We start from the raw sequence: 13,657 nt of genomic DNA on the forward strand, positions 1-13,657 counted from the left end.
CTCTTTCCTTTTGAAGATGGCTTCCTAGACGACGGTCATGGTGATCAGTCTTTATCATCGGGTCTCAGCTCTCCAACACGCTGTCAGAATGGTGAAAGAGTGGAACGCTATTCTAGAAAGGTGTTTGTTGGAGGTCTTCCTCCTGACATTGATGAAGGTACTGTAAATCAGTTACACTGGTGAGATGTTGGAATTGGCTTTCATATAATTACTTTTAAAAGGTCAGGTTTTCATTAAAACCAAAAAGTATTTTCCCAGGTATGTTGCTTGTAGTGCTTGTGGCATTATTTAAAACAAGCAACTACCACCACCCCTGCAACACCTGAGAATTTACTTGACATTATTTTGTACTGTAGAACAGAAGAGATGGGAAGAGAAATGCCTGCACAGCAGGTCTTCTAATCTGCAACAGCAGCATATGTTCCCACCTATGTAAAATGCTCAAAGCTGAAAAAGGGAAGTACTGTGCACTGTCACTCCTCCGTAGTCTTTCCCTGTTCTCTCTAAAAGATGTGGTTGACTTTAAGGACTTTTTTTTTTATACAGTCCTTAACAAAATAAATTGGGCTTTAATTAATGAGCTCTTATACCCAGCATTTATGTAGCGTTCAGTTGGCAAATGTAGGGCAATTACTATGGTTACAAAATAGTAACCAGCTTAGTAGGGATGGTCAGTTTTTTTTCTCAGTATCTATTCTACTTGTGGGTCTCTGGCCCCCTCCCCTCAACCAAAATGATGACTGTTTTTAGTGCATTTTTCATGTTACAGCCAGAATCTATGATCTAGCTTCAACTGGCATAAAAAGAGAATTTGAGGATGCCTTCTAATGAAAAGAGAGAGGTCTCTGAAACCACATGCAATTTTTAATAATGAGATAGTATGAGCTATCAATCTGTGGTTTACAAACACCTCAGATGCAGTTCCCATGTCACACGAGATGCATAACTGTTGATGCAGGGACTGCTGGGTAATCTGAATGCCCACCTGTAAGAACCAGCCTGCCAACAGATAGAACTGATGTGATCATCAGCTGGGTTACTCAGAATTAAAATATGCCCAACCTATCCTGCAAGGCAGTAACGTGGCCATTTGGGAGCTGCTCTTCTCTTCTGTGAGAGGTCCACTCCAGCAACATGCTCATGAGTTATTAAATACATGTTTTGGATCTCTAGTCACTTGAAAAGTATGGATCATGGGATCAGATAAACCAGACACATCTGAAACAGCAATCAAAAAATTGGAAAACCACTGCCTTTGTTTTCAGACTTTTCTTCTGATGGATTTTTGCTCTGATCTATCTAGCATCACATTAGACGCAATTTTAAATGAATCCTTAAAATAGACAAATGCATTGAGAATTATTAATTTTTTAAAAATAACATAAACCACTTCTTTTTCTGAAGTATTTACATGTAAAACAAAATTGTCCTACAAGGATAGTTTGAGGTCAGTGTTCCACCGTATTTTGAAATTGATGCTTATAAAGCAAAGAAGTAACTTGGTAATTGAAAGGAGATTTCCAGAGGAGACTGAGGAAGGTGCAGTCCCCACAGCCACATGACCTAATGCAGCCTGCTTCCTAGGGCACGCTACAAGGAGTGGCTGTGCTGACATGCAGCTCCTCCGTCAGTCCCATGTGGCTGCATCTGACCCTGCTTTGTGGCTATAATTAGAAATAGACCACAGCTGAAGCATATTCACTTCTGATAGATCATGCTTGCATTTAATCCTGCTGCAAGCTTGTGTTAGTGGAATGTAAAATACTTTTTTAAGCAGCCATGTATAGCGTAGATGTGAAAGAATATTTAGGTGTCCTTTATGTACATTATTGCAGTTTTCACTTTTCTTAATAGGTGTAGAGAATAATCCGGTGGGTTTTGTTTTTTTTTTTTAAAAAGAACTTTTACACTATCAGATTCTCTCTAAGGTACCTCATTTTGTTTTTTTAGATGAGATCACTGCCAGCTTTCGTAGGTTTGGACCTCTTGTGGTGGACTGGCCTCACAAAGCTGAAAGCAAGTCATATTTTCCACCTAAAGGTAATTAGTTTAAAATACATTTATGCAGGTTGTTTTGGTAAAAGGAAGCTGTCTGCAATGTGGCAATCCATTACAAAGGAAAGATTTTACTCTTCATGACCTATTTTATCTCTTTCAATGAGGATATTTTCAGCAGTTGTCATGATGGAAAAACACAATTCAGTGACTGAAATGTGGTCCTGTATGTGTACTTCTTCAGCAAGCTTGAAGTCCTTGATTCATCCCTTAATTTTTATTTTAGGCTGACTTTAGAAGGCAAGTTGCAGAAATTTCCTAGTGCTGATTCTGTTGCAATTTGCATGCTGTAGAATATGCATATAGGAATAATAGCTGGAAGTCGCTGGTGGATTGCTACACAGTATTTTGTAGGGAAGCAGGAATCTGCTTTGGATGTATTCTGAGTCAAGAAGGTCTGCATCAGGGCTGGGTGCTGAACCTCAGCAATGCACGAGGCTGAGAGGAGGCTCCTGGCCCCTCAGAGCTGGTGGGTTGGAGCTGATTTGGTTCAGGGTTGTTTAGAGTGTGTGCAAGTGGGGCAGATTCCTATCTGTCAGCAAAATGCAGAGCTGTTGTGGTTGACAAAGAACAGTTTATGGGAAACCTGTTTGGGAGAGTTTCTTGGCTAAATCAAATTGCTCTTACTTTATCCTAGTCTTTCCTGTGATTTTATATTATACTCTGTACATGCTGTTCTCAGTCACGTGCACAGTCTTGCATATAATGTGGGAAGTTCACTCATGATCTGAAATGGTAGCATGGCGTAATACACAGAATTTCTGGTCTCTCTTAAGATTTTCTGTTCTCACTGACCCTGAAGGCTCATAATTTCTCATTAAGGCCACCAGTTTATTTTGGCACAACAATGTAATGTTCAGTCAGTGAACTAGCTAATCTTACAGTATTTTGATAGATACATTTTTACTGTAAAAAACAAACAAATAAAAGCCAAGTTAAGTTTATCTGGAAGCTTAAGTGCTGGATGTGAGATAACAAAAAAAAATGCTTGCCCTGTAAACAGTATTTGAGGCACTTGAACACTGTACAAAACCCCTACATGCTCTTTTCTTCCTGTTCTATTTTCCCAACTCAACCTTGCTGTCAGTAGTCATTATGCAACATCTGTTCTTGAATTAAAAACAAAACAAAACAAACAAAAAAAACCCCCAAAGCCAGCAACAAAATACCTCAGAGCTCAACCCACCCATATATTCCTAAGGACAGTCGGTAAAATATATTATTTTCCCTTTTATTTTTAAAAGTCATGAAGGTCTTTCTAGCTGACTGTGCCTTCACTTGCAAATTAAAAAAAAAATAAAAATAGTAAAACTACCTTATCTTTTTTTTTTCCTAATATCTCCTAGTACTCTCCATTTGCTGCTGTTTGTTGTTTTTTTTTTTTTCTTATGAATTCAATAAATAACTAGCCATGGTAGATCAACATGGGACTTCCAATTAATATTTGGTTATGTATTAGACAGTGGACTAGTTATGCCTTGTCAAACTTGTAAAAATATTTTTTTAGTAAGATCTATTTTAGCAGACACCAAGGAAATGCAGCCTCACTTCTATTTTTGTCATGATTCTAATACAGGAAACAGCTTTCAAAGCCACTGCCAGTTGCCCTGAATATCTGTCTGAAAGTGCTAAGCAACAGTCAATCCCAACTGTTCCAGATTTATTTATAACTGACTTCTTAGTTATCAGTCAGGGCTGCAGCATCATACATCCTGCATTCCTGTCTTTGAGATTCACTTACAGTCATGTTAAGCTTGGCAGGTCGAATGTACTTTTATTTACTATGATCCCATATAGGCAGCATCTGCATGGAAGACAGAACATTATTACCAGGAGTCAAAGGGTAAAGCTTGTATGTGTATTATAATTTTTCTCACAGCTTTTTGTTCTATTTTAGAGTACTTATTTTCCAAAGTTATTATGGAGTCACTGACAGATGCACCACAATGAAATGTATCCACTGCTGTTTTTCATTAGAAGTGCCTTTAGAACTAAAATTAAGTACTTTTTTTATACTTTCATATTTTAAGCTGTTTTGACGCATTATCATGCATTTATTTAAAAAAACAACAACAGTGAAATGAAAAGAGATAATTTAAATTATGCTTGGTACAAAATTAAGTGATATGACTTATTCAGCTGCCATGAATTCAAGTGTTTTTTCCCATTTTCAAGATACCTTCTCTTACATGTTGCATTACCAATCTGTAAATTCTCTGACATTTTGAATCTCTTTCTTTCAAATGGAAAACAAGTCCAAAAAACCCAAAACAAATTCAATTATAGAGCAGAGAACGAGTTGTTTTTCATATGCTAGAAATCTTGTACGGAGAGAAGAAAAACGGAATGTTGGAATGTAGTGGGGATGATATGAAGGCTAATCTTTGTTCACACATTAATAAAGTCTGATATCCAAGGCTTCTCCCACTGATTTGCGTGTGCTCCACTGGCAGTAAAATTGAACCTTCCTCTTTCTGAAATTATGCCATCACCTCCAGACAAACTTTTGTGGCCATTTGATGGCTAGCCTTTTTAATTACTCCTTTGTGTCTGCAGGGTCAGACCAGTGGGCAGTGCTTGGACTTAGAACAAAGTTCAATATTTTTTTGTTTGTTGGCTTTGATAAGCATTCAGTTAGAAGTTTGGAGCAGACAACATCAATAGTTGATGCCATGGGTCAGCACAGTCAATTGAGTTTTATACTGGGGCAGTTTTACATCATGGTTTCCTGCCTTCAGAGTTCCATCCAGCTGATGATGTCCCTGTGTGTATTAATACAGACTTCCTGTATCTCCTTACGTGTTGAATTTGTGGAATGTTTACTGTGTTGGTGCAATATATGAATTTCCTATAGTTGCACTACATAAAGAGCACTTTGTTGATACTCTGAGGGCTAGGAACAACAGGCTGCAGGAACTACTAGCCATGGCTTATCTGATCACTCATGAAATCTGAAAGATTAAAATTAAATGTTGCTTATCAGTCTAAAGAACATGCATCACCATCCTGCACCCCTCCAAGGGCTTTATCTGGTTAGTTTAGTGGGCAGGGCAGGCCATAGATACGTAGACGGTTCTAGCAAACCTTATTAGTTAATTTATTAGTTGAGATGGTTGACTAGCTTAGGTGTCATGGCACGTCAGCTGTTTTCAGGACTAGCTGAGGTCCAAAAACATTTCTTCAGCCTTGAGCTTGAACAAAGACTGTTTTCCTGGATATGGCATCCAGAGCAGCATCATGTTACCACAGGTCTGCTTAGGCACATTTCCTCAGGTTTAGTGCTGGACCTGATGGACATAAGGTGGTTGTGTCAAATATGCTGGTATTTTGGACCTTGGGGGAACTGCAGATCAACAAGGATATGTCTGCACCGTATTTCTCAAGCACATCTATACTATCTATATTATCTGTGTTTTCCTGTTTTACCAGATTTTCTAGGTTTTTATTATCCTTAACTGAGTCTTGCCTAACATCAGAGTATACTGTGAGCATCTCTTTGGGAAAGCCATCTGGCTTGGTCAATGGTTGAGTTTTGGTTATTCTAGCAACAATCCTCGAACCATCTGATAGATCAAACAGCTCTTACAGGATGTGTCAGTTGCCAGAGATTTCAGTAGTTAAGCTGCTGAGAGAAGAGGGACCAGTGGCACCCAGCTGTTTTGTCTGACAGTGTACCTTATGGGCAAGGGAAACAGGTAACAGCTGACAATGTGTACAAAAGGTTGCTGTTTCTAGTCCTTGGCTGCCTCAACATTTCTTTCTACCCCATGCACTGTAAAGCTTAGACTATGTTTTTATGTTGGTGTCATCCATGAGGTGATTTTAATGCTTTGCTTCTGGATAAGGCCAATTAATTCCCATTGCCTGAAAAGCCTTTGGATGGCATCTGTTTGGATATGTTAGTAACGGAACTGGCAAAATTATAAATGCAATGTGTTGGTCTTCGTGCAGACCAGCAGATGCCCAGCTGGTAACGTGTTTACTTGGCTTTCACCACAGAATTTGGAAAACTAGATGTGGTTTGTGGCTAACTATTTTTTAGTACTTGTGAGATGTTGAGAAATAAGGAAATACATGCCAAAGAATGTTATCAAATATAGTTGCATGTTACCATGACAGTGTCTATTTCACTCTGGCAAAATCCAGATATTTAATATTTTACTGAAATATCAATTGATGGGTTTTTTACTTACTTGCTGGTCTGCTGAGTTACGTGATGCTTATGCTAACTACAGGAATTTTTTTCCTTTTTTATTAAACAGATGGTGCCAACTGTTTCAAAAGCATTCTTTCTTTCTTTTTTTTTTTTTTTTAACAGATTGCTAGCTTTGGAACAACTTTTTAAAATGTCTTTGCTGATTTTTCTTTGTGATAACTATGATTTTTCTAGCAATCACTAAAAACTGCACAACATATTTTAATATGACAAAATATGCAAAAGTCTGCCTTTCATTTCAATTTCGGAAGACTGATGTTTGGAGGAAGATGAGACAGAGTAAGAAAATGAAGCATGGCAGAGCTTGGAGACAGGATGGGCTTGGAACAGGAGGAATGCTTTGGCTTTACAGGTGATTTAGAGGTGTGGTGCAGCAGCCTGATCCTCTTGTCTTTTTCCTGTTCTTTTGTTATTTGATAAAAATAAGCAAGCTTATCCCTACTGCTCCACAGGCGACGTTAAGGGTGAATAAGATCTCCTGCAGAAGAAAATAGTGTATGTAGAGTTGCACAAAGTAACATTGTGAAGTGATTCTCTTGCTTTAATTTAAAACAACTAGTGGGACAGAGTGTAAGAACCCCTCCTGATGATCTCTTAGGTAATGTTAAATGGGGATGCTGTTCGTGGCAGTCTTCTGACTGATCTTGATTTCATGGATGAGGACCATTTGCATGGTTAATTCTAGAATGAATGGTTGCAAGGAGAAAGTATGGAGTCATAATTCTAGTATCATCAGCCATATACACAGGAAGGCATCTGGTTTTTCTGAATCAATTGTACTGAAATTAATTGCTTTGGCTTAAGTAATCTAATACCATATCACCAAAGTCCAGCATAAAATCCCTAGCCAATTTTTCTATTTTAAAAACTGAAGTAGATGATCATAGTATTTGCTAGAATGGAAACTTACAGACCTTACCCAGAAATAAATTATATGGCAAATAGAGATGCAAGAGCTTTTTTTAAGCTTTGTTCATCTATGTTCCAACACACTCTTGGACACTTACACATTGACATCTGATGCCATGTATGTAATTTGTAGTCCCTGTGTCTTCCCACAGCAGGGCAGTGTAATCCCAAATCAATATAATCCACAAAATGTGTGGTAGCAAAATGCAGTACATAGGAGTCTGCTCTTCTGTAGCTGTGTAACTTAAGGTCAGTTTTGTACAGAGTTTTCTTCTAGGTTTTCAAGGACTTTTGTTTAAGCCTCTCTTTGTAATGCTCTTCATGCTGTTTCCTGTCTTGTCCTAAAATGTTTGAGGATTCCTGGTGGTGTACTAATAATGATGATTTTAAAATGTCTGTTTTTGAGACTGCTGTGCCAGTTACCAAAGAGCATTCAAGGAGATTGCCTCATTTAAGAGAATCTCTGTCCCTAGAACTATGCCATTTACAATTTTGTTTTCTAGGAGTAAACAAGAATCTGGTGAGGCAAAATTAAAAAAAAATAATAATAAAAAATTAGCAATCAAGCCCAGGCAGAACAAATCTGATTCTGAAGTGGCTTTGCAGGATTAATTTCTCCCAGCTTTCACCTTGCTTTCAACAAATGCTATTTTATTTCAGAAAGAAAGATCATTATTTATTTATTTATTTTTAACCCTGAAGAAACTACTGTTTTTTAGCAAGCATTTGTTTATCCTTCTTCAGTCAGCAACTTCTGATGCCTAAGGAAAGACCAGGCCTCTTCAGAAGGGGCTCAGCATCTATAGTCTCCACAGGGTTTGGTAGGAAAGTGTTTTGGTCAGTCTTGCTAGTTGCTTGTGACCACAGTAACCAAATAAGAAAATAAAAGTTATTATTGTGAGAAGAAGTTGATTATTGTAGCCAAATATTCCTAATGTAGTTCAGATTATTAATGAAAACCTTGTTTTGAGAGCCAGGACTGTACAAGATAGTGTAGAATTCAAGAAAGAAATTTGAATGTCTGGGTTCTAGTACAAAGTCATAAAGCAGCTTCTGTCTTCCTCATTAGCATAAACCAAATGTTCCTATGAGAGAAAAAGCTTAATTAAAAAAACCCAAAACAACAAATTTTTAATTTCTGCCTATTTTCTTCTCTTCTTTATTCTCCTTATGTGGTGTCAGAAAGCTTTTTCCAATCAAGACATGACAAATTTGATGTAATACCCACAATTACTGCATTGGCTCCTTTTCAAGGCTGTTTTTGTGGTGGGAGATGGGGCTGGGAGGGGCAGATGTTGGGCTGCAATTACTGATAGTGGCTCTAAATTATTCTCAATTATTATTCTGTACGAATTGATCTTGCACATGCTTGATAACACTCTGTAAAACATTCTCCAAAATGGACTGGCCTTGTGTGAGATTTTATGTAATGGGACTAGACCAAATACTTTTCTGCCTATAACACAAAAGAAGGCTGTTGTCCAAATTTAAATATCTGTCTTACTAATACATGTATCTATCATTTACTCATGGGTCTGAGTTTTGTTGTGGGGTTTTTTTGGGTCATGTTCTCAGGAAATTGTGGTTGACTTCAAGTTTACAGAACCATTGTTTATGTGTACTTTTTTTTCCTTCTTCTTTTTTCCCCTTTTCTTCCTCCTAAGACTTCAAAGTTCTTAAGATCTCTCTGATTGGCTGGAGTACATCCTCAGATTCTTGGTTACCCACTAGTGTCCTGGCATTTTTGGTAGTTCTTTTGTTCATGTGAATAACACTTCTAGGATCAACAGTCAAATCACATTGAATAATATAATGTCTGTGTACTGGGATAGTTGTATGTTTACAACAGACAGATGAAGGACTGACTTTTGTGGTTTCTGAAGAAGGAATATGTATTTGGAGCCAGTGTGTGATACAGGAAAGAAATTCAGTAGCTCTCCATGACCTAGGTTCCTTTTTATTGCTCAAGCAGATCATTTAAGCAGGCCAAGTTCTGTTGCCCCTGAAGTGAGAATTCAAGGGCTGTGATAGTCCTCGAGTAACTTTCCCAGTGCAAGTTGCTAACATGATAAATTTTACTGTCAGACTTATTAGGCATATGAAAATTAAAATTTTAGTGTTTCATATCTGAAGATGAATACAAGTCTACAGTTTCTCATGGCAGCACTTCTAATTTGCTAGAGAAACACTTTGTGTTCATACTCTTCCCCACTACTGTGCTAGTCCCCAGAGATTCCAGAGAAAAAGTTGTGCAGACAATTCTGTCATCCGTCAACCAGCCTCTTTCCTATCTGACTCTATGGGAAAGTGTTTATATAATCAGGGGGTTGACGGTAATTAACCATGGAACTTAATTTTGCAGCATTAGTAATAAATTGCTAGAATAATTTTGTAGTCATAACTATTCAGACTGTTCAGTAGTGTTTGATAGAGGCAGGATACCTTTTTTGCAATGGAGAAGTCAATATGGAAGGTTGTTTTACTGTATTCAAAAGTGCATGATATTCTAGACTTATGCTGGACTGAGAGATTACTGAAAGAAGATGGGATGCCTCATAACTCAGGCAGCAAGTCTTATGGCCAGTATCATCAAAAGGCCTTGAACTTCCCACAGTAAAAATTCGTATTTCTAAAATATCTTATTGGTTGGTAGCAATTACAGGAGGCATACTTTGGAAGCCTGTACCACGGACTGCAGTCTATGCATCACTGGTCTATTAAATTCTATCTAAAGCCTCTCCATTTCACCTGGCTGATAGGCTAGGTAGTGTGTTGGATGAGGAGAGATACTTCAGCCACATCCCTTGCTTTCCAGCAAAGCCAGTTTTGAAGTTTATACACATTGCATCTGCACTTACTGAGAGTTATTTTTTATAAGCCTCCTGACTCTTTATGGTCACATGTTTGAGTTGCATAATTTTATCTTTCCAGAACAAAGTCTTTCCATACATCATCTAAGATGCTTTTCTGTGGGTCATATACCAAAGAGGCAGTTTGTTTTCTCTCTCTCACTGTCTGGAAGGGTTAAGGTTGCAGTGGGATTTCTTATACTTTACACGAACTATCTATTTTATTAGAGTACACTGAGTTAAGTCACACTTGATATTTAAGGCTTGTCTCAAGGGGATTGATGCTTCCAAATTCTAAAGAGCAGCTGTTTGAAGTCTGGTTCATGCATCTACTAATCACTTACTCATCATCACAAGCTTTGAATCAAATGTCCAATTCAGTAGGTTCTGTTAAAACAGAAATTCCAAGCATCTACTTTCTAGACTAACTGTTGCAGTAAATTTGTTTGGGCAGATGCTGAAATAATTGACTAGGGTTTTTCAATAAGACTTACCTGTGTATAGTGCCCATATATCATTTACCTATAGGAAGTAACCACACTGCTTTTGTCAAATGGAGGTCAAATTCGTCTGACTCTCATTAACCATGTATAAAGTCAAGTAGACTTTACTGTGGTTTCCACACACCCACCCCACCCTGCCATACTTTCACCTTTCATTAAATGTTGCCTTTTGTTTTATGAGAGGAAATACATATATCGATCTCTAAGTATTATGGGCTCCAGGATAAAAGCAGTCCTTTGAACAGTGGTATCTGATGACTTGATAATCCTTTGTGCTTTGCTAATAGCTTGTGCTATGTTTGGGGGTTTTTTTGCTAATAAGTTACGAAGCACCAAATTCTACTTTCAAAGCAGTGAAGTAAGTTCAAGGAGGTGACAGGGTATGGTGGTGAAGAGAGATTCTGTACTAGTACTGGTAAGTATTCACTGTTTCTGAGGGTCATCTAAAAATAAGTTGTTCCCTGCTCCTGCCCCCTGATCAGCTGTAATAATTCCATGCATTACAAGCTCATCCTCTCTATAAATTCATATATGCATTATAATATAAAGTGATACCCATAACATTTTAGAAATCAGCTGCTAAGTCCAACAATTATTTTTGTATGACGTACCATTCTGAAAATGCACACTGTAATTAACCAGAAACTTTTTAAGAGAGAATTTTGTTCTGCAACTGTAAGCAGTCAAGTTTTAGAAAAACCTTCCATTATTAAGGAAAGTTTTTCAAGCTGCATATTTTCTAGGTAGTCGATAAAGACAAAAAACTTGAGCAACTAGAATGAGGAAACAATCCACATGTGAGTGAACATTTAAACCAGTTGTTAACCAGTAACACACTACAGCAGCAATTAACAAATTGAGTACTTGATGAAAAGAAGAAAAGTCAAAGCCCACCACTGAAGCTCTGCATTCTGTTTTAAGAAATATCCTGCAACTTGAGTTCCTCTCAAGGCACAGTTCATTCACTGTGAAGTGCAGATTATCTGTCTGCTTCACAGGAGAGTTAGAATCGTACAAAATCAGGAAGTATGTTGCTGGCTTGGTCTAGGTAAATGATATTGGGTACCTTCTCTTATGGATTGATGTTCTTTACTTGGAATGAAACTCTTCACAACAGTCCCAAGTGTTTTGTGTATCACATCTCTCTAGTAGGTGCTGTCTCCTTTCTTTGAAAATAAATTTTAAGAAAAACTTATAATTTAAAATGAAATATATTGTAAAGCCCAATATCAAGTTTTGTAAGTTACAAATAACTGACTAAAAAATGGCCTGGATTTTTGGACCTTTGCTTTCTTCCCCTGAAAATTATGTTCAATTTATTTTACCTCATGCTGACACTGTGCATAAAATAGAGTATTAAATCCATTAGATTATTTATATTCATCTAGAGTTTTTCTATGTTAATGTTGCTTGGAGTAGAATTGGAAATAGGCTTATTTGCAAAAAAGAGGAACAGGTTTTGTTGAAACTTGGAAACTGATCTCTCCTCAGCCATCTGTTCAGAGTAAAAGCAGCAGCAACAGCAGACCTGACCCCCTCCAGATGATGACAATGAGCTGCTCTGCTCAGAGCAGTCACCATTTCATTATGCCCTTGAAAAGCAAATTTGAAAAATTCAGGTCTGAATTTAGATTATATTTTCTTTTGATATTTATGAATGTAAATGCATGCTTTTTTTCATGTCTGTGACCCAGTAAACTTCACAAAGAGATAACTCTTGCTTCATCAAAAATTGAGCTTTAGTCATACGATTAATTCATATGACTACTCTTACAATTACAATAAGCCAAATTGTATGTTATAGCCTTTCTTTTATGTTTTTATACCCTTTAATTCTGATTTATAGCTGCTATAGATCATGTTGCAGTCTGAAGTCTGAAGTTTTAAAATGGCTGTGACCTTTGAAAGAGGAGACAACCCTATAAATTTTCTGTTGCAATGTTTTACCAATGTAGAATGTTCTACTAATGTAGAAGTAAAATACCAGATAAAAATGGAAGCTTTAGTGAGTTTGTAGAATATAATTTTAGTTTTTAAATGGAGGTAAAAAAAAAAAAAGACCAAAGCAAGGAGGAATTTCAGTATTTTCTTTTTCAATTCAGATGGGCATTTTTTGAAAATCCAGTCATGTCACAGCAATGCTAAAAAGAAAGTCTGCACTTTCTTAACATCTCAGATTTTTAGTTTTCAAAAATTAAATTCATTTTCATATTTGGATTTAGAAATGTGTTTTATTCACATTCAAAGCATCTTCTAATAAGATTACTAAGGGTGTCTTTGAGCAATAACTCTTTGTCATCACATTAACTGATTTAGTAGAAGTTTGGTTCACACTTTTTCTAAATTTTCCCTTTTTGTGGGCCTTTAAAACAAATTATTTTAGAAGAATTCAAAGCTATTTTTAAAATTTCTAAAAAAAAGAGTGCCATTTATATTTAAATAAAAATTTAAGTCTATTTAAATCTACTTTTTTTGATGTAGCCATCTCAACCATCTAAAAATAAACCCAAGGACACAAAATGACAACATTGATTTTCTTTGCCAGTTTAATTCCATCTTATTTTATTCATAATAATATGAGGTAGATATAGGTATTGAAATACTTTTATAAAAGATCCTAGGTGGATGACAGATTCTATTGTCATCCTGAAGCCTATAAAACAGCAGAAAAACACTGTCTAAACTTGGAATAAGTTAAACTACCTTTGAAGCACATTTTCTTTCATTCTGGCTTTTTAAAGTGTAGGTAGTCTTTGCATTTTGCTTATGAAATGAATGTATGTGACTACCCAAAGACTGTCCTGACTTGCTATGCAGTATGTAAAGAGAAGAGGAAGTCCTTCTCTTCATTGTCTTAGTTTTGCCTCCTAACGTCACAGTTAGAAAACTGAAAAAACATGACCCTTAGCATCATTTCTATATCTGATTTTGTAAGTGGGTTGAATTTTGAGCACAATGGATTTGAGGTCAATTACATAGGAAATTGGTAGTTGATATTCAGACCTCTGACATGGATATTTAAATCTTCTTTGTCCTTACATATAATTCTTCAATGCAATTTCTTTGCTTGTTCTGAAAAGTAGCACCATTTTTGAGAGACAGAAATCCGTTGCTCTTTCCATTGT

General features: G+C 36.7%; 1 protein-coding gene across 1 annotated transcript in view; it reads left to right on the forward strand.

Annotated features, from left to right (window-relative positions):
• Window positions 1-13,657, forward strand: part of CPEB3 (cytoplasmic polyadenylation element binding protein 3) — an 80,948-nt gene that overhangs the window by 52,443 nt on the left and 14,848 nt on the right. The window contains exons 5-6 of the mRNA XM_010000046.1: window positions 17-157; window positions 1,951-2,040. Of these exons, the coding sequence (XP_009998348.1) occupies window positions 17-157; window positions 1,951-2,040 (231 nt within the window). The remainder of the gene's footprint in view (window positions 1-16; window positions 158-1,950; window positions 2,041-13,657) is intronic.

The sequence above is a fragment of the Chaetura pelagica genome, unplaced genomic scaffold, assembly GCF_000747805.2.
Source record: "Chaetura pelagica isolate M959 unplaced genomic scaffold, ChaPel_1.0 scaffold436, whole genome shotgun sequence".
In the NCBI taxonomy this organism is placed as follows: domain Eukaryota; kingdom Metazoa; phylum Chordata; class Aves; order Apodiformes; family Apodidae; genus Chaetura; species Chaetura pelagica.